Source organism: Vulpes vulpes, chromosome 8 (assembly GCF_048418805.1).
Source record: "Vulpes vulpes isolate BD-2025 chromosome 8, VulVul3, whole genome shotgun sequence".
NCBI lineage: Eukaryota > Metazoa > Chordata > Mammalia > Carnivora > Canidae > Vulpes > Vulpes vulpes.
The window spans coordinates 81,814,614-81,839,295 of NC_132787.1; the positions used below are offsets into that span (position 1 = coordinate 81,814,614).

At 46.6% G+C, this 24,682-nt stretch overlaps 1 protein-coding gene across 3 annotated transcripts; it reads left to right on the plus strand.

The window, feature by feature from the left end:
* The first annotated feature begins 427 nt into the window (after nt 1–427).
* On the plus strand, nt 428–23,949 carry CDC42EP3 (CDC42 effector protein 3). Of its 3 annotated transcripts, XM_072767281.1 has the most exons (3): nt 16,977–20,482; nt 21,222–21,309; nt 21,952–23,949. In XM_072767281.1, the coding sequence occupies exon 3, from the start codon at nt 22,188–22,190 to the stop codon at nt 22,947–22,949; it is 762 nt and encodes a 253-aa protein (XP_072623382.1). In that variant the 5' UTR covers nt 16,977–20,482; nt 21,222–21,309; nt 21,952–22,187; the 3' UTR covers nt 22,950–23,949. The 3 variants fall into 3 exon arrangements, with proteins under 3 accessions (XP_072623381.1, XP_025874733.1, XP_072623382.1); XM_072767280.1 differs by lacking the exons at nt 16,977–20,482; nt 21,222–21,309 and adding an exon at nt 428–557; XM_026018948.2 differs by lacking the exons at nt 16,977–20,482; nt 21,222–21,309 and adding an exon at nt 519–657.
* Nucleotides 23,950–24,682: the final 733 nt, after the last annotated feature.

A 24,682-nucleotide genomic window follows, 5' to 3' on the forward strand; every position in this document is an offset into this window, starting at 1 on the left:
CGCGGGCGGCGTCCCTTTGTCCTCGGGCACCGGGAGCCAGCACCCCGGGGTCGCTCTTTGAAGCAAGCGTCCCGCGACCTCCCTTTGTGCCAAGGGAGCTGGGCACCGCCGCTCGGGACCTAGCGGCCCCCTGCGGGCGGCGCCAGCGCGGTAACAATGGGCGCCCATTGTACTCCGGGGCGCGCGGGCGTGCGGCGGCCGACCCCGCGCCCCGCCCGGCCCCCGACCCCGCGCCCCCCGCCCGGCCCCCGCGCGCCCCGCCCGGCTCCCGCGCAGGTACCGCGGCCGCGCGCGCCCTCCAGCCCGGCCCGGCCCGCCCCGGCCCGCCCCCCGCGCCGCCGGCCCCGCCCCGAGCGCCCCGCCCTTCGCAGGTTCAGCTCCGCGGCGGGTCGCCGCGCGCACAGTCGGGCTCGCACCTTCCCTGGCGGCGGCGGCGGCGGCGGCGGCGGCCCCGGCGTGGGCTCGGAGGCGGGCGGCGGGGCTGCAGCGGGGGCAGAGCCTGGACGCCCGCCGCCTCGGGCGCCCTCACGCCCACTCCCCGTGCCCCGTGCTGCGAGGTGCGGCCGGGTCCGCGGGCCGGGACTGCGCGTGCCCTCGGGAGGCGTCGGCGCGGGCGGCCCCGCTGTGGGGCCGCGGCTGGGATCGTCGGGGTGGCCGGTGAGTTGCTGCCTGCCCGGGCCGCCTTCCTCTTTGCCCGAGAGCGGCTCGGATCCGCCGTGGGGGCCGCTTCCGGCGTGCGCGGGGCGCTCGGCTTGGAACCGCGCGGACGGCGGGGACTCCGCGAGCGTCGCCTTCCCGGCGGGTGTCTCAGGGACCCCAGGGGACCTGAAGCCAACCGGGAGGGGCTCGGGTGGCACGGCCGAGGCGCGGGGCTCCACCATCCGTGGCACCACTTTCCAGGGTGGGGCTGCCCGGCTCCGCTGCACCCGCCGAGCTATTGACAGCCATTCTGGGCGCCGATTGCGTTTTTCCATCGGAGAACAAACCGCACATGGCTGCCGCTCCCCTCCCGTCGTGGGTGGGCACCAGGGCCGCACATGGGTGCCCCGTGCCGATCTGCCGTGGCAGTGCCCGCCGGGTGCCCTCGCCCGCCTTGGCACGGGGGCCCTGTGGCTGGAGCTCCATCCAACCGCAGCTCTGGCCGTTTAATGTGTGTGTGTGTGTGTGTGTGTGTGTGTGTGTGTGGGTTCTGAACAGCTGAACCGTTTTCAAGATTTTTTTTTCTCTCCTTGAAACTGTCTTGACACAGACAAGTATCAGACATGTGAGGACGAATGGATCTGGCCAGTCATTTTTTTGTTATGAATTATTGTACTCCATCCTCCTCTCGACTTTGGGAGGCATGTGTTTCATCTTATAAATAGAAAGTAGCATATTTTTTGGCAGGACCTCCTTTATACTGTACAGTCTAGGAGAGGTCAGTTTAAAAATAAATATGCACTTGAATGTTGAATTACCGAGAGCCAGGCTGTGGCTGGGACAAGCTGCGTGGACAGCAGCATCAAAGCCCGAAGCGCAGCTGTGTTGAAAAGAGTAAAAGCCCCAGAGTGCAGCCCAGGCTGACAGTCAAGTAATTACATTTTGTTTAAAAAAAAAAAAGAAAGAAAAGTGAGTGAATTAAAATGAGGGCGGGAAGAGGAATGTCAGGAGGGTATTGCAACATGAATCTTTCCAGCCCTTGTGTATTTGGGGGAGTCGCTGCTTGTGTGTCCTGAGGGTGTAGGGGTTTCTGGGGAGGGAGGTGCTGGGAAGGAGGAGGGAATTGATGAATGTGTTAGGGAGACAAAGATTTCCTCCCCACCCCCAACTTTTAGGCCTCACAATATTCAAGAGTTTCTTGGGGGTGCTGCCTTTTAAAGAGAAGGAGAAATTAGGAGTGCAGCAGATGTCTGTATTTGAATAGCAAAGCCAATCTTGGAGACTTCCCCCCCTCACATCACAGGGAGACAAAAGGCTCAACGTGAAGCTGTGATGATGCCCCAGGGGTATCCCTAAGGTGATTTAAAAGATTTCCTATAATGTTCTAACTTAGGAAATTCTTGTGTCTAACAACCAAGAAATGCAACTTCTCCTTTTTTTCTGGACGGTTCTAGAGGTCTTCTCTTTGACACCACCTGTAATTTGTATGGGCTCTGATTGACAGTTAAGGAATAGCTAGACTGTACATGTGTGACACAAACCCTTTTCAGTATAGATTTAAACGTTCAAGAGATAAGTTGGGGCAGTTGTGAAATGTTCAGCATTGTCACATGTGGAAGAAGGGATAGCATGTATTTGTATAGTCAAAGAATGGTTGAAAGTTCTTCTTAAGTCTCCCAAAGAATGTAGATTTCCCAATGGGCCTCACTCACTGAACGAAAAACACGGAGTACCAGCCTCTGGGCTCTCAGATAAGAACTTTACAGAAATTTGGATGTGTTTCTGGATCCATGGCAGTTTCTGTTTTCCAGTGGTATCATCTGCAAGAGATTTACATTATGAATTCCATGATTGGAACATGGTGCTGTGGCTGTGGCAGCAGCTACAGACGTGAAATAAGATGAGCTCCCCCTTCCCTCCAAATCTGAGCAGTGAAATTCTGTTTTCTATCTGAATGTAACATGTAAAGACAGCTAAAGTAAGGAGTGTTGCTCTTTCTTTCTTTCTTTTGCTTTTCATTGCAAAGCTAAATGTGCAAGAGACGTAAATACAAAGCCCTAAAAATCATTGCTGGAGTGCTCACATGAGCTAGTTTGTCTATCTGCTGTCCAGCTTTTCCTTTAATGTGGTGTATTGTTTTATGTCCAACATGTTCACAAAAGCTGCCCTTTTTTGCTTCTAGAATTCATGGTATTCAATGGCAGTGGGGATAAAGTTGTTTTAACCTATATCACCCAAAGATTTTTACCAGGCCATAAATTTTTCACAAGCTCCGTGCCCAGTAGCCATAGCATTTGTCCAATGGGTACAGTACAATTCATAATCTGAAGGCACCCTCCAAAAAGACTGCCCTGATGTTTTCCTTTTAATTATTAAAATTCTTATTTTTGGTCTAATTTCATTTCAGCCTGGCCTAATTTCTTTCTAACCAGAATCCTGTGGACCTGATTACTTATTGATTAAATAAGAACTTCGGTCTATTTTTAAATGCCATACATTTGCCAGAGAACAAGGATAGCCAGGTACAAAATCTCCTTTACCAAGTGAATTCTGCTATTACATCGCATTGTTCAGGACTTTGGATGATAAAGGCACTTCCTACATGGAGCCTGTTGTAAATGCCAAGCACTCTGTTCAGCCCTTTACCTCGATTTAACTCATCTATTTCTAGCAATCATGCTGTAAAGGAAAACTGTTAATATCCTCTTTTTATAGATGTGGAAGCTGAGGGCAGACCTGTTTTGTACTAGACCAAAATTACACTAAAAGGAACCTACCTAAATATGCATATGCAATTTAATTGGCATGCAGGAGTGGCTAATCCTGCATGAATGTCAGCACCTCTTTAGGGTAGGGAGATGAGGAGAAAACCCTGAGGTTAAGAAGCCTCACTGAGTCAGGCTGCCCTGAGCTTATAGCCTGTCTCTGGCACTTAATACCTGTGCAACTTGGAGCAAATTACTTATTGCATACCTCAGTTTAACAATTATAAAATAGAGGTAATAATATTACAATGAGAGTGAAATGAATAAAAAAAAAAAATGTAATGCACTGACAAGTACCCGGTCCAGAATAAGCACAAAAAAGGTTGATGCTTTCATTTTTTTCCTAGGTGCTTAATACTGGCTCTCTTGCTTAATATCCATAACTACTCTTTGAGGTAGATAGTATTGTTATGTTCAGGATGAGAACGCAGCCTCAGAAATGTTTAGTGACTTGGCCAAGGCCACACAGCTGAGTAAGTAGCAGAATTAGGTTTGAATTCAGGTCTAATTGACCTTGTACTAAATACCACACCCCCACCACTAGGGAGAAGGGGCAAGGAGGCTCTTAAATCTGACTCTTCTGAGGGTTTTTGGCTCCTGGAAGAGAACTCATTTCATAGTACTCTCTATTCAAAGGAAGATGGCAGTAATTGCCAGCCCAGGGGAATACCATGTGAATGGTTTCATTTTTGAAAATAGTTTAATCTCACAGGTATAGCAACAGTCTTCTCCTGCAGTGGATCCAGCTTCAAGCTGCTAGAATTAACCTGAGCGTTTCATTTATACCATAAATGAAGAGATTTTCTACACGAAAATGTAGGACTAAGAAATGAAGAGGAAAAAAAGAACCCTGCAACATCCAGGAGCAGAGAATTTCCGGGGCCAGGGATGAAGTGGAGTGCAGTGTGGACCACATCCTTGCATTCAAGTTTTGAAGAACCAGGGCTTGCAGGTGTCCCGTAACCAGGCTGGATGCTCACCTCCTTCAGGCCAGTGACCACACCCACAGGGCCTGGTCCTGTCATCCCCTGGCACTAGTGGACTTTAATTCATGTTTCATAATGACACTGCTTCAGGAGGTGCTAAGCAAGTGGCAGGAGCCGCCAATAAGCTGGGCAGGAAGGTTCTGTCCGTGGTGGAAGTCAGGCCTCATTACAGTTCCACTGCACATGCCCAGGGTCCTGCCAGATAAGCTTCTGGTATGACAGATAGAGCAAGGAGGCCTGGGAAACCTACCAGAGGTGCCCTGGATAACCCGTGGGGGCTGGCCTGGCCTCTGCTGTCTTGGACTTGTGGGATTGTGATTAGCTGGGGGAGGCTGCTCAGACCGAAGTAGGGGTTCTGGAAAGTGTGGCCCAGAATAACTCAGGTTAACTCAAAACCAAGAGCAGTAGCCTTTGAGCTGTCCGCCTCCATTTGGAATCTGCCCTTCTCCTGCCCTGTTTAAAGGTTACAAAACAAAACAGTACCCCACAAACCAGAATAAATAATATAAATAGCCAAATAGTTTTACAGCAATAGTCTGGTATGTTTCTTTTCTTTAAAAAAAAAAAAAAAAAGAAAGAAAAGAATGCCTTCCTTGGCCTTGATACATTTCTTCAATGCCAAGTTCACCAGTGTCTCATGATGATGGGCTGAGTTCGACAGTACCTCTGGTGGAAAAGCCATTTTTAAAATGAAACCACAGTTTTATAATATGAATCTTGATAGTTTAATAGTTCTGTTTCTGAATAGCCAAGCAAACTGGTGAATTTGAAAGCTAGTGAGTTCCAAATTAGTATTTGATGAATCCTTATTGTTCACCCAAGTCATGGATTAATAGTAGAATCCTTGAGTCTCAAATTTGAGATCAGAAGAACTTGCTTTCAGTATTTGGGTTTTGTTTGCATATGAAAAAGTCATTATTCACCTTTTAGCTTTTGGTTCTTTGTTAAACCCTGTTGCAGTGGTAATACATCTGCAGTGAGCTAGTATAGCATCACCTAACTCATACCCTGAGGTAGGAATAGCATCAGAAAAGGATTCTATGGGAAACTAGTTTGATTAAGGTCCCTTTCTGCAGGACTTTTCAGACCATTTAATATGTCACTGTGTTCAGTGAATCTCCACAGGGAGACGATGTCCAGAGTCTCTCAAATCATTAGCCCACAGAGCAGCTGGTGGGGTTAGTCTGGCAGGAAACACACTCTGGGAGTAATTGAGCCAGAGACAGAAGCCACACACTGCAGCCTGCCCTCCAGAGCAGAAGAAACCCAAGGATGAAGAGATTAGAGAACCATAGGGTTAGAGCCAGCCACAAAAACACACTAGAAGATGTAAGCACCCCTGTCATTTTGGTATTTGATTAAATTAATGCAAAACTGAAGGAAACCATCACAAAGGTCCTGGATGTGAGACAATAGGTTCTGGTTTTAGCACTGATCCAGGTGTAATGGACTTTAGGGTCTTTCTCTCATCTCTTCAGTGAGGCGTTTGGTGCTAGATCACCTCTAGCTGTAGCATCCAGGGAGCCCAGATCAGTGACATCTATCAGCATAGCACTCTTAACTACTAATAGTATAAAACCCTGGGTTAAAAAGCAGACCAGTGCAGATCTGCAGCAAAGCAACCTGAGCCAGTGTGCAAGGCAGAGAACTTCAAAGTCAAGTCTCTATTTAGACAGCTTACACGTTCGGGAATCTGTCATGTTCTGGTGACAGCTCGAAGGTCATATTTGTGGACATACCACACCAATGATAAATCACTGTGTGTTTAGTTGAAAAAGACCTGTTCTGTTCAAATTCATTATAATCATTTTGGCTACACACATTTTTAAAACAAGGCTTTTTTGGCTTAATGTGGCTTTGCCATTTCAGAACATATTTGATTTCTTTCCTTTTTAATTAATTTACTTTCTTAACTTTTTTTTTTTTTTTTTTTTTTTTTTTTTTTTTTTTTTGCCAAGGGTCTGTTCAGACACATAACATTGATTTTAACACAGCAGGAGACAAGGCTCTAAGCCCTTGACTGAGCGGCTATGTCACAAGGCACACCCCGACCCTTCTCTGGGTAGGCTGTGCCCCTTCATCTGTGAAGCAGGGGAAGGGGAGGGATGTGGGTGCAGAGGAAGCAGATGGACTTTTTCCAGACTCTTCTCTAGCTCTGGACTGCTGTCAGTCTCTTACTCCTTCTCCCCTTGTAGCAGAGGCATTTCCACAGTGTCTTATATTTTGAATTCTAATACTTAACTGCATGTAAAAGATCATTTATTGCCGGCTCCTTGAAAGTAGGGACTGAGCTTAGTTTATATCAGCTTTCTTTTCTTTTCTTTTCTTTTCTTTTCTTTTCTTTTCTTTTCTTTTCTTTTCTATTCTTTATTTTATTTTATTTTATTTTATTTTATTTTATTTTTTATATCAGCTTTCATCTTCTTCCAGCAGACCTAACGGAAAAGCAGACAGTCTCGTCGTAGCCTGTGACGTGATTCTGCCTATGGCACGCTCTTCTCTTCGTGTTGTCAGGCCAGAAGTCATTTTCACTTAGCAGCACATTCAAATCCTGCTCTAGTCAAGTTACCCTTTCCCAGGCTACAGACTGTTCACATCCCCAGAGAGGCACCTCGGGTCCTTTGGTCTGGTGGTGAGGATGATGCAAGGTGCTCTGAGAAGCAGGCTGGCACCAGATCTTCCTGTGAGTCTTCTCGGCAGTGGAGCTCCACCTGTGCCAGAGCTCTCTCGCGCCCGTGTGCCACGGTGGCTGCTCGTGCCCTGTGTCAGCCCAGGACTGAGGCGAGTAAGGTCCTTGTGTGGGAGCCTCTGATCCCAACCAGGGGCTGGACAAAGGCAGCCTCTCTCTCCGAAGCCCACTTCTCACTGCGTCTGTCAGCTCGAGCCACCTGTGCCAGTGTGTGCGTGTCATAGCACTAAACTGCAAAGTGTTTTCTTGCCCTCAGATGGCTTCAGAGTGCAGTGTCTTCCACAGTAATGTTGATTTTTTTGGCTTCCTGTAAGTTTAGTATGAAGTTTCTGTTCACGGGTGGATTTTGTTCTGTCTTCCTGGTGGGGAAACCTCTGGCTGTGGGCTGCCCTGAGGGGGCAGGTGGGGCTTCCCTTGCCAGCCAGGTGGATGCTGCCAGGCAAGTCCCTGGGGCAGCGTGGGGAGGGAGACGGTCTGGGACTTCTTTCCAAGTCCAGTTTTTTTCTCAGAATGAGGAATTATGCTTGGAACCAACACATCTGGGGGGCTTTCACACTACTTAAACAATCAGGTTACATACATGACCAGATCCCAAGGAAATAAGATTGGAGAAACATCCCAACAGTGAACCTGCAGCGTGTCTTGCTCTAGTTTCTTGGAATAATTAGTAATAGTTGCTGATTTGCCAGCTCACAGCCTAAAGGCTCACTTTGTCAAGCGGTACGTGTGTTTTCTCCTCCTGAGAAGACATTACTACTGTCCCCACTGTGTGGATAAGCTGAGGCTCCCAGAGAAAATTACTGGCATTGCTTTGCACCCTTAATTTGGTACCGAGAAGGATGGGAATAGATGATGAACATTTTATAAGCTGGTAACCAGTATTTTGACTCTAAGGGCAGTCTTAGTGAACTTTCTTAAAAACTATTTTTTTTCCTTAAAATTCCCTGGACACCAGATGTTTCTGCAGACATAGAATCACAGACCCTAACAACATCTCATAGATGGAAGGGGTCCTTGTTTCAGGCCACCCTCTCGTTCTGACAAGATAAAACTCAGGCCCCGAGAGTTGAATGACAGAAAACACGAGTCCTCCTTCTTGGCCCAGTCTCCCTCAAACTTCTTTTTTCTACCCAAAGCAAAGAAAGAAAATATAAACCTGGTATATTAACAGAGTTTAGATTTTTTTTTTTTGAAAGAGGAGGAAGGGAGGGGTAGAAGTTGGCCCTACGCCGTGAAGAACCCCTGTCATAAAGAACATTATCTGTAATACTGAGGACAGATAAATCTCACACACAAGTCTATGATTGTTTCAGCCTGTATGTCAGCCTAGCTGGCACACCCTGGCCAGGGACGGCTCCTTTAAGTTAGGAGTGTGGCCTCCGGGCCAGCTACCCTAACTTCCCCGGGGCAGGAATGCATCCTCCCCGCCTCCCCACCCCCCCACCCCTGGAATCCTGACTCCAGATCTCAGACTCAGCGGGGAAAGCCTCTCCCTTTCTTCAAGCTGATTAACTCGAGTTGTTTTAGACTTCTTCCTCAGACACAGCCCCACCTGGCCTCGCTATGAACTTGCATCACATGCCTTGTTCTTTCCTTGGGACCCTACAGATTCCCTCTCACCTGACAGCTTACCAGACATTTAAAGAAAATAGCTAGAGGCCCTGAGCAGTTTTCTTTATCTGATCAGTAACGCTTGATACATTTTCCCAACTCCAGGAAGTCCCCACTCGTTCTCAAGACAGAGAGAGTTGCCCCTGGAGAGGAAAGGACGCTTGCTTGTACACTTATAGGAGAGGCCAGCCCCACATCAGAGGAAGAAATTATCCTCGGAGCAGGCTGGTGGTGGGGACCCCTTCCAGTGGTGGAGATGGTTCACAGGGTGGACACACAAACCATTTTATTGCTGACTGCTACAGATAGCATTTAAGGAGAAAATGAAAGTTGGTTGTCAATAGCATGCTTCGCCTCCTTCATTGAATTTCAGGGGATGCTCTGGCTTTTCATTTGGTATGAAGATGATGGTTTGTGTTGTGCAGCACTCAGCTCTGGTAGGCACCTGTGAGAGAAGCAGGCTTGGAGTAATTGTCTCAATTTCCAGAGCAGATAGCTGGCACCCATGTGTGTCTGGTGTTCTAGAAAGATCATGCAAGCTTGGCTGCAAGTTTTAGGCCAGCTGTCTTCTCCCCTCAGGCTAGAACCACAGTGAGAGCCCTGTCTGCTGTTTTGTTTGCCAGGATATTCATTCATTCAATAGGTATTTTTCTTATGTGCTCTCTGTGCTAGTCCCAGCTAATACTTAAAGCAATCCTTTCCTGTAGAATGTCCATCATAGTTTTGTCAGGTTTCTTTGTACCTCTTGGGCCAAATGATCCAAATTTTCCCCCTTAACCTATTTCCTTTTGAAAAGAAAGGTCAGGAGAGCGAGCTCATAGTTTCTCCAGGGCCTCCATATAACTAGCGAGTCTGCATTCAGGGAAACATATTGTCAATTTATTCTTGAGTCTTGCCCGTTTCTCTGAGACGCTATTTGCACATTGCAGTCAAGGATAGAAGCCCTTTCCCTCTCAAACAGCATGATAACAAATATTCTTTGCCTTAATCCCAAAGATCTCTAAAAGCCTGCAGAATTACTGGGGCTTGCAGTGATAGGCTGTGAGATTCTTAGCCTACATGGATAGAGAAAGGTTAAAATGTCTTACAGATAGAAACAAGGAAAGAAAGCCTTTGCACAAGAGGCTACCACTCCATTGTTTAATGATTTTATTTATTTATTTTCCCGTAGGACTCATAGAAAGACTCCATCATGCATTTTCAGCAGGCTGGGCAGGGAAGGAAGTCAAGGCAGTCTCTTTCAAACTCTCCTATTTGTTCATTTAACAAACATTTGTTCAGTGCCAACTCTGAATTAAATCTAGTTGTCTCTCTCCCAAAGAAGGCAGCCTCGTAGGAGACTCAGTAGTGATTACAGTATAATGTGACATTTGGTGGGTTTGAGGTATAAGCAAGGTATAAGAGAGGCCATGAGGAGCTAGTGGAAAATATGAGCTGCAGGGGTGGGCAGGACCCAGACTGCAAAACCCAGCCTCACAGGAGTCATTTTATATCCAGGCTGTTGGGTGGGCCTGGGTTGAAGACTGAGAGTGATTAGGTCACTTGGGCACAGTAGCTGGTTAACTCTAGGAGATAAGGTTGGAGGCAGGGAAACAGATGGGGAGGCAAATGCCCTTATGCTGGAGAGTGATCTCGAGGCCTAGAAAAGGCTGAGACAGTGGGATTGGCGATGGGAGATATCAGTGGGCCTTGATGTGAAGAACACGGCAGGGGAAGAAGTAGGGGTGACAACCGGGTTTTGGAGTTAGGTGACTTCCTGCCCTTTATTGAGAGGACAGTACAGGAGGCCTATACCAGGGCAGGCAGGAGGAAAGATGGTACAGCCTGTGGGCTGGGTTGAACAGGAAGTGCCTGGGGGGAGCCAGGTGAAGTCTAAAAAAACTGGGGGAGAAAAGCCTGATGCTATTTGTGAAGGAGCAGGATTTTTTTTAGTATGTATTTTCTAATTTCCAGTCCACTGTCTACTGATACTAGTGTGCACAGTAAGCCCTTGGGCACACAACCAGCTCCCCTATGAGCCAAATGCTACACGGCTCCCAAACTTGTCGGGAGCCTATCCAAGGAGAAAAATCCACTGGCTGTGTCGATTGTTAACAGCATTGTCAAAGGTTTCCAATAGCTCACTTTTGATTTCTTTAAAATCTTGTCACCGGCTGGCCCTGGTCTACAGAGCTACCTTGAGTAGTTAACTTGAGAGTTAAGTTATGTAGGCTAAAGACACTGATGTGGAAGTTATTGTTAGAGGGGAAAGTTGAAGCCACGTGCACGGTTATGATTACAGGGGGAATTGCTGAGGGTTGGGGGGATCAACAACAACCATCCAACCCTGTGGAAATGCCATGTCTAAGGCAGGGGCTCAGACTTTCGCTGAGGGGTAAGTTCATATTTTAGATCTAGAAGGTCACATAGTCTGTCATAACTACTTAACTCTGACCTTGTCATTTGAAAGCATCTCTGCTAGGGTTTCCCAACCCCAGCACTACTGAGAATTAGAGCCATATAATTGTTTGGAGGGCTGTCCTGTGCATTGTAGAATGTTTAGCATCACCGCTAGCCCCACTCATTATATGCCAATAGCACCAGCACCCTCTAGTCATGAGAATCAAAAATATCTCTGTTTTTGCCAAATGACACCTGGGTGGGGGATGTTATAGCACCCTCAGTTGAGAACTACTGAACTATAGACAATGTATAAATGAATTGGCATGCATGTGTTCTAATAAAACTTTATTTACACAAACAGGCCAAAGTCTGGATTTGGCACGTTGACTATAATTTGCAGACCTGGGGTCTAGCGGATGGATGGAGGGAGTACTAAAAGGGCTTTTATTCAATAAAATATGAGGCCTTCTGGTATTCATAGGCCAGGAGGAGGCTCTGTAGGGGATCCGTCGTAAAGAGGAGATTTTTATCAACAGTAGCTTTTACTCATAGCACCTTTGTCTATATTATTCTTATTGAGCTTAGCACCTACTTGGAGATAACAGACATAAAATCACAAAACCAGAAAACAGAAAAATAATAACATAGGCGTCCTAAGAAAACCTTGGCCAGTGCAGTACTGAGCCTGGATTGCGTGAGGGGAGTTAAAGAATTTCTCTGGGAAGGAAGTGACTAAAAGCGGACCTTGGGGGATGTTATGAGTAGGGGTTGATGGTAAGAAGGTGGGAGGACATTCCATGTAAGGAACACAGGGTTCTTAGTTTCAGAAAGCTACGGGGGAAGTGAAGTGTCCCCAGTGAGGGAAGGGAGCCATTGTCCCCAGTGAAAGCCACATGGTGGTTTTGTGCGGCCCGGTGCACGTGCTTCCTCTGGGAAAAGAATTAACAGCACTGAACACTATTTTCTAGAACAGGATGTTTGTTTTTTTCCCTGAGCCTCAGGGGGCTTTTATTACTGCAAAATTTTAATCTTTTGGTTTTTTTTTTTTTACATCAAGTCAAATTCCTTTTGAGATTCTTTTTGACAAAATTCTATTGGCTGCTGTCTAGGACCATTTTATTCATTCTTGGCTCCCGCAAGGTGAAGAAGTTATTATCCCTGCCTCTTGTTAGTGTTGAGATCACAGTGTATCATTTCTTCTTCATCCTGTCAGACCTCAAGGCAGGTAACCTGCAGTGGCCATCCCATTCTAAAATCACTTGCAGGGATCCCTGGATGGCACAGCGGTTTGGCGCCTGCCTTTGGCCCAGGGCGCGATCCTGGAGACCCGGGATCGAATCCCACGTCGGGCTCCTGGTGCATGGAGCCTGCTTCTCTCTCTGCCTGCTTCTCTGCCTCTCTCTCTCTCTCTCTCTGTGACTATCATAAATAAATAAAAATTTTAAAAATAAAATAAACTCACTTGCGTGCAAATCGTCACATTAGCCAACCAGCAGCAATGAAGAGCACAGACTTTGGAGCCCAATGGTGGCAAAAATTCTAGCTCCTCCACGGCTTTAGCTGATGGACCTGAGATATGGGCGTAGTCTAAGATTGCTTCCTAAAAGATGTGTTCTGATACCTACCTGGTCCATGGCAAACACTCAGAGGTTAGCCACTCATATCACAAGTGTAAATTCCTTTGAGAAACAGGCATTTCAAACTTGCTGCTTCCTAGAGGAGCCCCTATAGGCTTGGACTGGTTGTTGGCACCTGGGAGCAGACTACCTCATCATTCATGAGGGAAGGGTAGCAGGGGTTATGGATTTTAAAACTTCTTGACTTAATGTTTACTGTGTGCTCTGTGTAGTGGGAGGCAAAAAGAGAAGAACCAATTTGTGTCCATAAAAGAGCACTCAATCTGGTGTGGTGGGGGGAGGGGAATGTTCATTCATTTATTGAACAAATATTTGTGTACAGCTATTTATGTACAAATAACACAGGAGAGCCTGCCTTGGAAGTGGGTGGAGAAGGGAATGGCCACTGCCAGCTTCCAAATACACCCAGTGCTGGTATGATGTGGAGAAGCCGTGTTTCAGCCCATCCGGTGAAAATGAATGATTATCAAGGGTCCGAGCAGGCTGAGAGAATGACATGGAAAATCCTATATCTGTCCTTTCACGCTGTTAGGGAAATAGAGTAATCAAGAGGCCGAAACTCTGGGGTCAAGTTCTCTTTCAGTATTGATAATGTCGTTGAGCTTCGCAGATCAGGTGGGATGCATTAGTTATGGAACCATGCAGGCAGTTCATGGTAATGGGGTCATTTGATTCACATCCACCAAACTACAGTGTCTACTTTGGTCCATCGGATGAAGCCTGACACTGTGCTCCATGTAAAACTAGTGATAAGTGAGCTAGGCATCTTGAGAGAACCTGTCCTCCTGCCTTGCTCCAACTGCCAGGAATCCATTCCCATATCGAGTCCTCCCCAATAACCAAGTTTAATAGGGAGAAAGGGTGTTTCATGGCCTATCTTCAAAAGTGCAGACTTGTGAGGTTGATGTGCCGTCTTCCAATTTTGCTTCTAAAAAATCTTTCAACCAGTTCAATTAGATCCTATAAATGTGAGGTGTGTACACAAATTAGTAGTGAGTCTCCCATATGGTATTTTGTGGGTTTCTACAAAGCAGGTCGTAAAAGCAAAATAAATACAAGCTGTTGCTGAATCATAAATGAGAAGTCCATTTATAAATAAGCGAAGGTGAGATGCATTAGACTTTTTGAGTGGGTCCACAAAATAGAGCCTGTTCAGTCTGGCTATAAGTTCATTTTCATGAAAGTTGAGCAGCTGGGGGTGGAGCTCATAGAGTTTCACAGTCTTGTAGCATCTAGCTATGTCCTCCTCAGTTTGGATGATAGGGGAGAGGATAAGAATCTAAAAATAGAAATGGCATCTTCTTATCTTCTCCTGGGTGGAGTAAATAGACTAAAAATATGAAAAGCATCCCCTCAGGATGCTGTTTATTGGGTGTTCTCTGGTAACATTTTTTTCCATCATAGATATTGATTGAAGTTCAATGTGAAACTTCTTAATGCTATGATTTTATTTTTTTCCATGAATTTCAAATTCTTTGATTCAGAGAAGCTCTCCTACAGAGGTTTGCAAAAGGACTGGCATGAGTGCCTACACTGTGGTAACTTTACTGTTTCTGATCCAGAAGGTTGGCTCGTTGTCCCTCAATTAGTAATAACATGGCCATCTTCAAATGGAAAGTCTTCTAGGTAAAGTGTGTAAGCGTTTTCACAGGTGAATGTGACAGGAGTCCATGAAGAAATGAGCGGTGATAGTTTTCCTGGTTCAGAGACTGAGAATGAGCAGGGACAAAATACCGACCGCCATGCCCCCAGAGGCAGCTTAGGATCAGGGGTGCTCCCTGCCACGTCCTCAGACTTGGTCACATATCCCACAGCCACTGTGGAGCCGCTTCTCCTTTGGAGAAGCCAAAATTTACATCCTTATAGCTTCTGCCCAGTAATCCTAGGGCCTCAGAGAACAAGTTAAATGAATCCTTCAGATTCCTAAAGATTTGTTTTCCCTCCATCTGAGTTTTCTTTCAGCTGCTCCCCTCCTTCAGCTTCTCACATGTCATGATCAAGTTCTTTGTCTCCATGTTGGACTCCTCAGAACATACAGAAACATGTTTCAAGTAACCTTTCTTCCTTCTAAAGTGTGGAGTTCAGGGGCTCCTGGGTGGCTCATTCAGTTGAGTGTCTGACTCTTGGTTTCATCTCCGGTCGAGATCTCAGGGTCCTGAGACCCAACCCCGTGTTGGGCTTCTCACTCAGTGCGGAGTCTGCTTGGGACCTTCTCTCCCTCTCCTTCTGCCCCTCCCCCCAACTTTCTCTAAAATAAGAAATCTTTTAAAAAATCAATGGATAAATATTGTGTGGAGTCCAAGGTCAAATACAGTTTTCCAGGGCTTATTACAGTAGAGTTATCTACTTGTTGGCAGCAGAGAGAAATACCCCAAAGATGGTTGGGAGCAGGGAGGTTCTTAACTGAATCACCATCCGTCCCTGGGGCTGATGGTTCAGACTTGAAGGAGGACCCATTTCATATTTTTGCTTGGGGCCCAGGTGGTGTGGCAGTGCTGTGTCTGAATGCTAGGAAGAAGGGAGGCAAAGCGAAAAGTGATCAGAAGCTAGAATGTCCTTAAAGGATGTGACAGCTAAGCAAGAAAGGGGAAGTCTGCACACATAATCACTTCCCGAAAGTAGAAGAAAGGAAAAAGCCCAAAGGTCCCTTGGGATAGCTTCCTTCCCCACCCCCCTACCTGTCCCTGTTTTTGTACATGTGTGTTTCAAATTAGCACTGCAACCTTTTTTGCAGGATGCAAGAACTTTTTTACCCTCTCTCTCCACTAAGAATTACTCTAAAAACAATTAGTAGACAAACCAAACATTCCTTTCTTAAAATAAATGGAATTTTAAAAATCTAAATCTCTTTGTTCTTTTCAGATGAGTTGCCAGTCCAGTCAACTCTTAAGTGATTCAGGAACTGATTTTTTCATGTGTCACTTCTTAACGAACCCTGTTTTTCCCCATCTCCTGGCCCCTGCCCTGCTTTGGTTTTTTGGTCATCATTCTGTTTACCAAAAGGATGGTAAGGAAATGAATCAAAGGGCCGCTTCAGGTTTGGGGTTTTTTTTTTCATTGAATTATCACTGCTGTGATGATTTCTGTTATCACTATCACTTTTCATTCAGTTACCAGAAAATGGAATGGGCTAGCCTAGTGCCGGAAGGACGGGCTGACACTCTGCTATTCTTATCAAGACCGTGACTTTAACTTCGCCTCAAGTCCTTTTGTATCCTGGCACCCTTGGATCTCTCATAAATCCATTTAAGTGGGGGCCTGTGCATTTGCAGCTGGACTCCATGCCTCCACATCTGCCAGACATTCTCTCTCACCTTGATAGAGGTGACAAGTTTGACCTCTTTTGTTGGCAAATCTGTCCTCTTCCAGTGCCCAGGGACTAGGACCTTTGTTTTCTAAGGGCTCTAATTTCCCAGATGAATATTATCTCAAGTGTCATCTAAGGGGGGTGGGGTGGGGGAAGAGGAGTAAAGAGTGATCCAAGAACTCAGAGAAAGGGATTATCAATCATGGAACATTCAGATTTCAGGGTCGAGAGGAGGGTTTTTGTGAAAAGGCTACACATGGGAAGACTTCTTTCCATCTTCCTCTTTTTCCTTCTTGCCTTTCTGCCTTTTCTCTCACTTTCTGTCTTTGGATTTGAGGAAGACAGTGGGAGTTGAGGAATGATGGCAATACCAGGAGAATCCCCAGGTGTGGGTGGGCAGCATCCTGTGGGTGGTTCTGTACTAAGTGTTCATGGTGGTTGGGAGGGTCGGGACTGATAGGGAAAGGCTAGCAATTCTCTTCATTTGGCCTGTGGGACACTCTAGAGGGCCAGCTCACTGATTCTGGTTGAGGAGTTCACAGCTGGCCGATTAGCCCTTCCTTCCTCTCTCCCACCCCATCCTACAACAAGCAATCCCACTTCCTTTGAGGCAGAAAGCAAAGCCTCTCAGGTGTCACCCTAACTCGGGCTTTCCCACTGGGATTCATCCTTGCTCCGTCTACTGCCACATGGGTCAACTGCCAGCAGCCTCCTAGAGCCCAGGTCTCCTTTTCCGAAAATGGTGAGCAGGAACAGGATTTCGTATTCGGCATGTAGGACCGTCCCATCATAGAGCAATGCATCACTAGCCACCATTGAACAGGAGCTGTACGCCCCAGTACCTCTTCTTGCCCTTGCTTCCTTCCACATGGACACTTGCTGCATCCTTACGTCTCTTGCCTCTTGCTTTTTCTCATTTCTGATGAAAAATCCTTCTCTTGTGAGATCTTGTTCATTCTGCAAGATAACACCAGTGTGCTGCCTCTTACATGAATGCCTGGTCCCTGCAGGAAGAGGTGATCTGTCCTTTGGCCACGCTCCGGTGAGATAAGGTCAGGCCTTTCATGAGGTCACATCCACACGCTGCCACCCTAGATTTTGGCTTTTGGACACAACCTCCACAGAAGTGTTTGCATTATGATCCAATAACTCAGATTCAGTAGACATTTTGGGACCTATATATATAAGATTAGCTCCAAGGTGCAGCCTGAGCCCTAAGCAGCACATTTTTTTTTAAATAGCTAATTGCTAATTCATTCACATGGTTCAAAAACCCAAAATCATAATAGCGAGAAGTTTATCTCCCGCCCTTGCCTGTCATATTCCATCACTCTTCCCTGTGGGCCACACCATTATTAGTTTCCTGTGTATGCTTCCAGAGAGATTTTACAGACATACAAGCCGAGACAAGTATATCTATGTACTTCACCAGCTCTCTGGTTTTCCTTTAAAGGTAGATATCTTGAGTTCTTTCTATATCAGCATACAAAGAGCTGCTTCATCCTTTTGAAGACCTGTATAATATTCATTTGTACTGGATGCACCTTAATTTGGTGTAACCAGTCCTCTGTCAGTGGACAATTAGGTTGTTTCCAACTCCAGACTATTTTAAGTTCCTAGATTGACAATCTCGTACATGTATTCTTTCCCATCTATGTAAGTTAGATAAATCTGAAAGTGGAATTCCGGTGTTGAAGGCATAGGATTTGCAGTTTGGGTTTGTTTGTTTTTTTAATTAAAGATTTTATTTGACAGAGCACAAGCAGGGGGAGCCGCAGTCAGAGGGAGAGGGAGAAGAAGGCTCCCTGCTGAAGGAGAAGAAGGAGCTCAGTGCAGGCAGGACTCGATCCCAGGATCCCAGGATCATGAGTCAAAGGCAGACACTTAATCAGTTAAGGCACGCAGGTGCCCTGCAGCTTTGATAGATCTTACCAAGCCACCTTCTGCCTGGGTGGGGTCTGTTGGGGCTCCCACCATTGGTATGTGCAAAGCCTGACCCCACCCTTATCAGCCCCATGTGTTATCACACATTTGTATCTCAAACAGGCTTTGGAATGTACCCCCTTCTTAATTTGGGAGCTGACCAAACTTCTGGCCAGTGTGCTCATTAAGTGTTGAGACCTTAGACTCTGGAGACCGGACACTTAGCTTAGTGTCTTATAGCCATGTAGCCTTGGCAAAGTGACTCAGGGCTCATCTTGTGTACCTCAGTGACTCATTTGTAAAATGGAGATTTTAATAGTAGCAGCCTCGTGGGTTCTCATGCATGAGCTATTGTGCATCCAAGTGGGAACAGGGCCCAGAAGGCAGAGATGCTCTCAGTAATATTCAGTGGTGGTGATTCCCAGGAGCATGCATGTCCCCTCCCCAGGACCCGCCACGTTGTTACCAGTGGAAAAACTGCCCATTAGGTCTCTGCACTGACGATGGGAGAGAAGATGTGGAAAGAATAGGCCAGAAAGGGAAAGGGGCACTGATGTACATCAGCTCATGAGCCCAGGAGCCCAAAATATCTAAAAAGGAGGGGAGGAAGCAGCCAATGTAAGAAATCCTCCCTATTAGATTATTTGTGAGATCAAGCACAGTTGCCCCTGAGCTGGAAGAGGATAGATAGGATAGAGGCCTGGGGTCAGAGCTCCACTCCCCAGCATTACATCGCAAATAGCAATTCATCTAAAGTTGTAAAACTGACATTTTTGTACAAAATTCCTTTAAAAAAAAACAAATTTCTAGAGTATTTGGGAGCTCATAGCACTGGCACATAGTAGAAATTCAATACAAATTATTATTTGCAAAGTCCTAGAAGCCTACATCCCGGTCAGGCAGTAAACACTATGTAAATATTTAGAGAAAGAAAAATGCCTTTTACGGTATCTTCTCTCTTCTTGCACTCCAGACTCACTGCCTGCAGCTTATGGAGCTTTCACTCACCAGCCCTTTTCATTACTTTTTGTCACTTCCTTTCCACCTTTGTGTCCATGCCACTGACCTAAAACCCAGCTTTGACCAGGCAACCAGGCCAAGCCAGCCTCTGGCGAAGGGCCTGCAGTGGCCATGGCCAGGCAGGCAGGGAGGAGGGGCTGGGTGTTCCTCCCCTGAGCCTTCCGGGTGCAAGTGCTTCCTCTCCCTTCTCTCCAGCTCACCCAGTGTTCAAGTGAAGGGCGATGTGTGTGAGTGATCCAGTCAGCAGGGCAGAGAACCGGCCTCTGGCTGCATCTTCATGGCATTTTTCTTTTTCTGCATAGTTTGAAGTGCCCTGCCTCAGTTTCTGGCCTCCTCTAACCCTGGCTCCACCAGCTGAGCACGAGCAGCCCTCCCCTGCCCCTGAGCTGCTGTGGGCACACTGTATCTTTCCATGGCAGCTGTCCTCCTGGCTGAGTGTGCTGTGGACACCAGTCCAGAGGGCAGCTGTCCCTCCTTCTGTGGGCTCCGAGTCTTGATGTCTCCTGCAGGCTGTCCTCCACTGTGCTGTGCCCAGAGGCGCAGGAAGGCAGCACCTGCCACCCTGAGTAGCTGGTTAAGGGTGTAACTGGCTGTTATACACTTAACAGGAAGTTCTGATGTTGGGCTCCTGGGTTTTGGATTTGTAACACTTGTGACTGCCACCAGACCCAAATTTGAGTTAAAATTGAGAGAACATCCGGACCTACTGGCCTGGCTCTTTACACCAGGATTTCCCCTTCTTCATTATCAAGCATCTCTGTTAGTAACACAATGTCGCCGTGGGATCCTAACTTCCCATAGGAAGCAAAACTTCAGGGCACCTTTATGCGGCCACAGCAGCAGCACCTCAAGGAGCCTGTTTGAGCCAGGGCCTTAGCTGGGACGAAAGAGAAAGAGAGATGGCAAGTGTGTGGTCCTGCGTGGCAGCTTCAAAGTTAGCTCCCTCTGGGTGCAAACTCCCTCAGGCGGCCTGGGCCTCCTCCCCACACACGAAGCTCTAGCTCTCCTCCGGCTCATTGTTCTCTTCCTTGTCGGGCCTGGGTGCAAGCCACTTCTCAAACAGAGCTAGTTGGTACCGGCTTGGTGGGTGCCGGGGCACAGTTCTTCCCACCTGCCATGGGGAGATGAATTTAAAACTCTCGCCAGGAGAGAAGTATGGAACAAATACATACAGCCTCCAGCTGCTACAGAGCCAACATGGTTGACTCTCTTCAAGCCGCCACCCGACTCAGCCCTCAGAGCATTTATTTATTTATTTGCTCGGCTGCCAGTGGGAGAGCGCCCGATGGGAGAGGTCTCAGTCAAGCCATCTCAGGAATTCCCGCAGCGGGAAAGGTTTTAACTTCCCCACGTCAGCTGATGTGACTGAAGTGTTAGAAGCTTTTTTTTTTTTTTTAAGATTTATTTATTTATTTATTTATTTGTGATAGAGACACAGGAGGAGGGAGAAGCAGGCTCCATACCAGGAGCCCGACGTGGGACTCGATCCGGGACTCCAGGATTGCACCCTGGGCCAAGGGCAGGTGCCAAACCGCTGAGCCACCCAGGGATCCCCTAGAAGCTTATTTTTAAGAGAAGAGTTTCTCATCTATAAGATGAGAACCTGGAGCCCCACGCTGCCTAGCTTAGCACTTCTGATTGTATAAGTAGCACGTGCGAGTTTTCCATGCTGGTAACACATTACCACAAACTTCGTGGCTTATAAAACCACCTAGTTACTGTCCTCCAGTTTCTGTGGGGTGGGAGTCCAGGCAGGGCTTAGCACCAGGATCTCATTGGGCTGTGAGCCAGCTGTCAGGGCTGCAGTCTCATCAGAGGCTCAGCTGGGGGGAAAATTCACTTCCGGGTCCCTCAGGTTGTTGGCAGAATCATCTCTGTTGGCCCTCCCTCAGCATGGCAGCTTACCTTTTCAAGGCCAGTAAAAGGAGACTTTCTCCAGTCTGCTAAGATGGCTTCTTTTGTAATGTAACTTGACCATGGCAGGAGTCAGGGCGGGAGGGGGGGGTATCCCATCCTTTGCCATATTCTGTACCTTAGAAGTGGGTCCCAGGTTGTGCTCCCAAAGGCGTTAACTTCAGGAGCTACATCATGGAGGTTACCTTGAGCTTCTGCCTCCCCCAGGGAAGAGGATACAAGCTTTATCAGTAAAAGTTCCAAAGGCATTCCTAAGTGAAGCCCAACCTGTTACAGATGATCACACTCTTTTGTTTTGTTTTGCTTTCTTTGCAAAGAAACCGTTTTGTTCCTTTCTTTCCATCTCAGAATGCCTCAAGTCCTGAAACCCTTTACAGCCCAGTTCTCTGTGCCACAACTTGATTCCAGCTGCAGCCCTTCTAGTTACTGGCCATAGGTGATTGAGAAAGGGTGATTTTCTGACTTCCGAATCCCTCTTTTCTCATTTGTAAGAATGCAGTTCACTAAGATTTTGTTGACCTCTGGCACATACTAGCCCCTGTCACTTAGTAAATATTTCCAGCCCCTTTCCATAGGACTGTTCACTCTGTTGCATTAATTTTACTTAGACATGGAACTCATCAACAAAATATTATCAGTTTTGCTGGTGTGAACGCCAAACGAAAGCGAAAACACATTGTTAAAGCAAATCCACTTGCATGTAAGGAGCTGAAATCAATCTGGTCACGTGCTGACAGCAGTTCTTCTAATAGAGGAAAAATCAAAAGTCTCAGACACGTGCAGAAAGTTGTGTCCGTGGCCATGTTTAGACAGTGCTGACATCATAGGAGGTTTTTAAATCTCTTTCTTTCCTTTTTTTTCTTTTCTCCCCCTAAAGTAAGACAAAGATTAGTGGACCCTTCATAAAAGACCCTACAATGAAAGTTTTTATCCTACTCAATAGAGGGAAAAAATAATAATAAAGCTTGGCTCTAGATAGAACTGGTCATGCCATTATTTGCACGCTCTCGTGAAAAAGGCGGCCCCGGTAAACCCTGACTGGCCAGCTAACTATAACCCACTTTGGTTTCCTTTCCAGATTTCTCCCCAACGTGGAAGGGGTTGGATGATGTACCTGGCTCTCCAGGACGCCCCACTCGGCTATAACATCAGGAAGGCCTCTTAAACCCCAGTGTCATTTCAGAGCCACTTCTGGAAGCTGCTTGAGAAAAATGATGTGACAGATTTTATCAAAAAAGGAATTCTGGAAACGCAGCATTCGTGAAGAAAGTGGCCCTTCTCCCTTTGGCACAGTAGACGTCCTCAAATTCCAAAATGCCAGCCAAGACCCCAATTTACCTAAAAGCTGCCAATAACAAAAAAGGCAAGAAATTTAAACTGAGGGACATTTTGTCCCCTGACATGATTAGCCCCCCGCTTGGAGACTTCCGCCACACCATCCACATCGGCAAAGAGGGCCAGCACGACGTCTTTGGTGACATCTCCTTCCTGCAAGGGAACTACGAGCTGTTGCCCGGAAACCAGGAGAAAGCGCGCGCAGGTCAGTTTCCGGGGCACAGCGAGTTCTTCCGGGCCAACAGCACGTCCGACTCCATGTTCACGGAAACGCCCTCCCCAGTGCTCAAGAACGCCATCTCCCTACCTACCATTGGGGGGTCCCAAGCACTCATGTTGCCCCTGCTGTCGCCAGTGACATTTAATTCCAAACAGGAGTCCTTTGGGCCAGCAAAGCTGCCCCGGCTTAGCTGTGAGCCCGTCGTGGAGGAAAAGGCTCCGGAGAAAAGCAGCCTGTTGGAGAATGGGACGGGCCACCAGGGCGACGTCTCGTGGGGTTCCAGCGGGTCGGCGTCACAGTCCAGCCAGGGCAGGGACAGCCACTCCTCCAGCCTCTCGGAACAGTACCCCGACTGGTCGGCCGAGGACATGTTTGAGCATTCGGCCGCGTGCGAGCTCGTCAAGAAGACCAAGTCAGAGGAGTCCCTCTCTGATCTCACAGGTTCCCTCCTCTCCCTGCAGCTCGACCTGGGGCCCTCGTTTTTGGATGAGGTGCTGAATGTCATGGATAAAAATAAGTAACAGCGCCAACTCTTGGCCTGTGGGGTAAAAAGGTATCAAAAAATAAAAACAAAACTAACCGCAGTCGAAGACAAGAGCTTCCCCGGCTATGTTTGCAGTTGTGTGTGATGGGTTTTCTAAAATAATGTTCCTATGAAGTATTTTTTGTACCTGTTAACGCCCTGTTTGCAACAACAAACTATCCTGGCAGAAAGGAAGGGAGTGGGTCAGAACCCATTTTCGGCAGGTTTTGCATATGTTCAGCTCACTTTTTTTGTTGTTGTTTGTTTCCAGACATGTGAGAACTCTGGCTTGGCCAGGATTTGGCACTAGCTATGAAGGGCTGCACAAATCACATTAAAGAACTTGGCAGTACTCCAGCATTTTCTGAGCAAGAAGAAGTCCATTTATTTAACGCCTAGGCCTTTTTTTCTAGACTCTTTTCTATATTACATTATTTGGGCTCACAGTAGCAAATTCTTCCGTGTTAAAACTGCTCTCTGTTTTCACATTTGAACAACCTTATGGGTTTGGGGGATTTTCTTGTAGCTCTTATATATCCCTATATATTATATCTATATCGCGAAATTTTGACTGTCAGCTACATGTTGGTAAGACACAAGCAAAGTATTACTGTAACTAAGTTATTTTTAAAGTTAAAATATATTTTTATGTGCCTTTGGCTTTTTATTGCAGAGTCTACATTTTATAGATATTACATCCAATGTTGTCATATGACTTGTTACCATTGGGGCTCCATTGTAAGCTGTGTATGTATATGTTTGGAAAAGTGTATTCATACTTAGCTTTATTTCTTTTTCTTCATCTGTCAGCATACTTTTCACAGCACCCAGCAATGGATTGTAAAGTGTAAAGGCACAGGCTACTCATGATGCTTCTGCAGAGACTGTGGGCTACACCATATAATGTTATTTGGAAATATAGGTATTTTAGTACAGTACATACTTGCATTACATAGGTACTTCATGCAACACAATAAAGAGTAAATGTTGAAATGAAATTGCTTGTTTATAGTAATAAAAACATAAGAGAATAGTAATATTTTCCTTAAGTCCACGACTAGAAAAATTGCTTTTCTAAAGTGTACGTGAGCCTTTATAATAAGAGGTGATTGCCATCCACTCTGTAATTTTGATTATTTCCCAAAGGTGTGAGATTCCTGAAGCCCTTCAGTGTTAGGAAGAATAAACATGTGAGGTCAGATTTTTGTTTGAAGTCAACACTGATGCCAGCCTCTCAAAACTCATTTCTGTGAATCTCTTAACCTTACTTTAACACACTGTATAGCACTCTTGCAACCCTAGACCCATCCCTGTTGGACAGATGTTTCCTTGCTGCAGGTGTCCTAAACAAGATTAAGAAAACTAAAAAGAGGGCAGTAAAGAACACTTCCCCCCTCCCCCGCCACCTCGCCAAGGAGGAGAGATGCCCAAGGATGTCAGCTAAGGAAACAAGAACAGGAAATGTACACAGCACTTCCTGTCCTGCTGTCAACAACCCCTGCCCCCTTCAAAGTCAAACACTTGCACATAATAACTTTCGTTTCTCCTAGAATTCTGTATCCCTGAAATTACTTCCTCACCCAAACACGTCAGTGATTGTCCCACCTGATTTGGGACAATTGTATCATCCAATCATCTGGAACAACCTCTGAACTTGGAGGGAAACACAGGACCAAGTAGAAGAGGAAACCAGTTTCCCTGGAGCGCCAGAGTACCTGCCTTGACTTCCCA

What these genes read in the sequence shown, in the direction of transcription:
- CDC42EP3 (XM_072767280.1), top strand. Translation starts at nt 22,188, where the DNA reads ATGCCAGCCAAGACCCCAATTTACCTAAAAGCTGCCAATAACAAAAAA.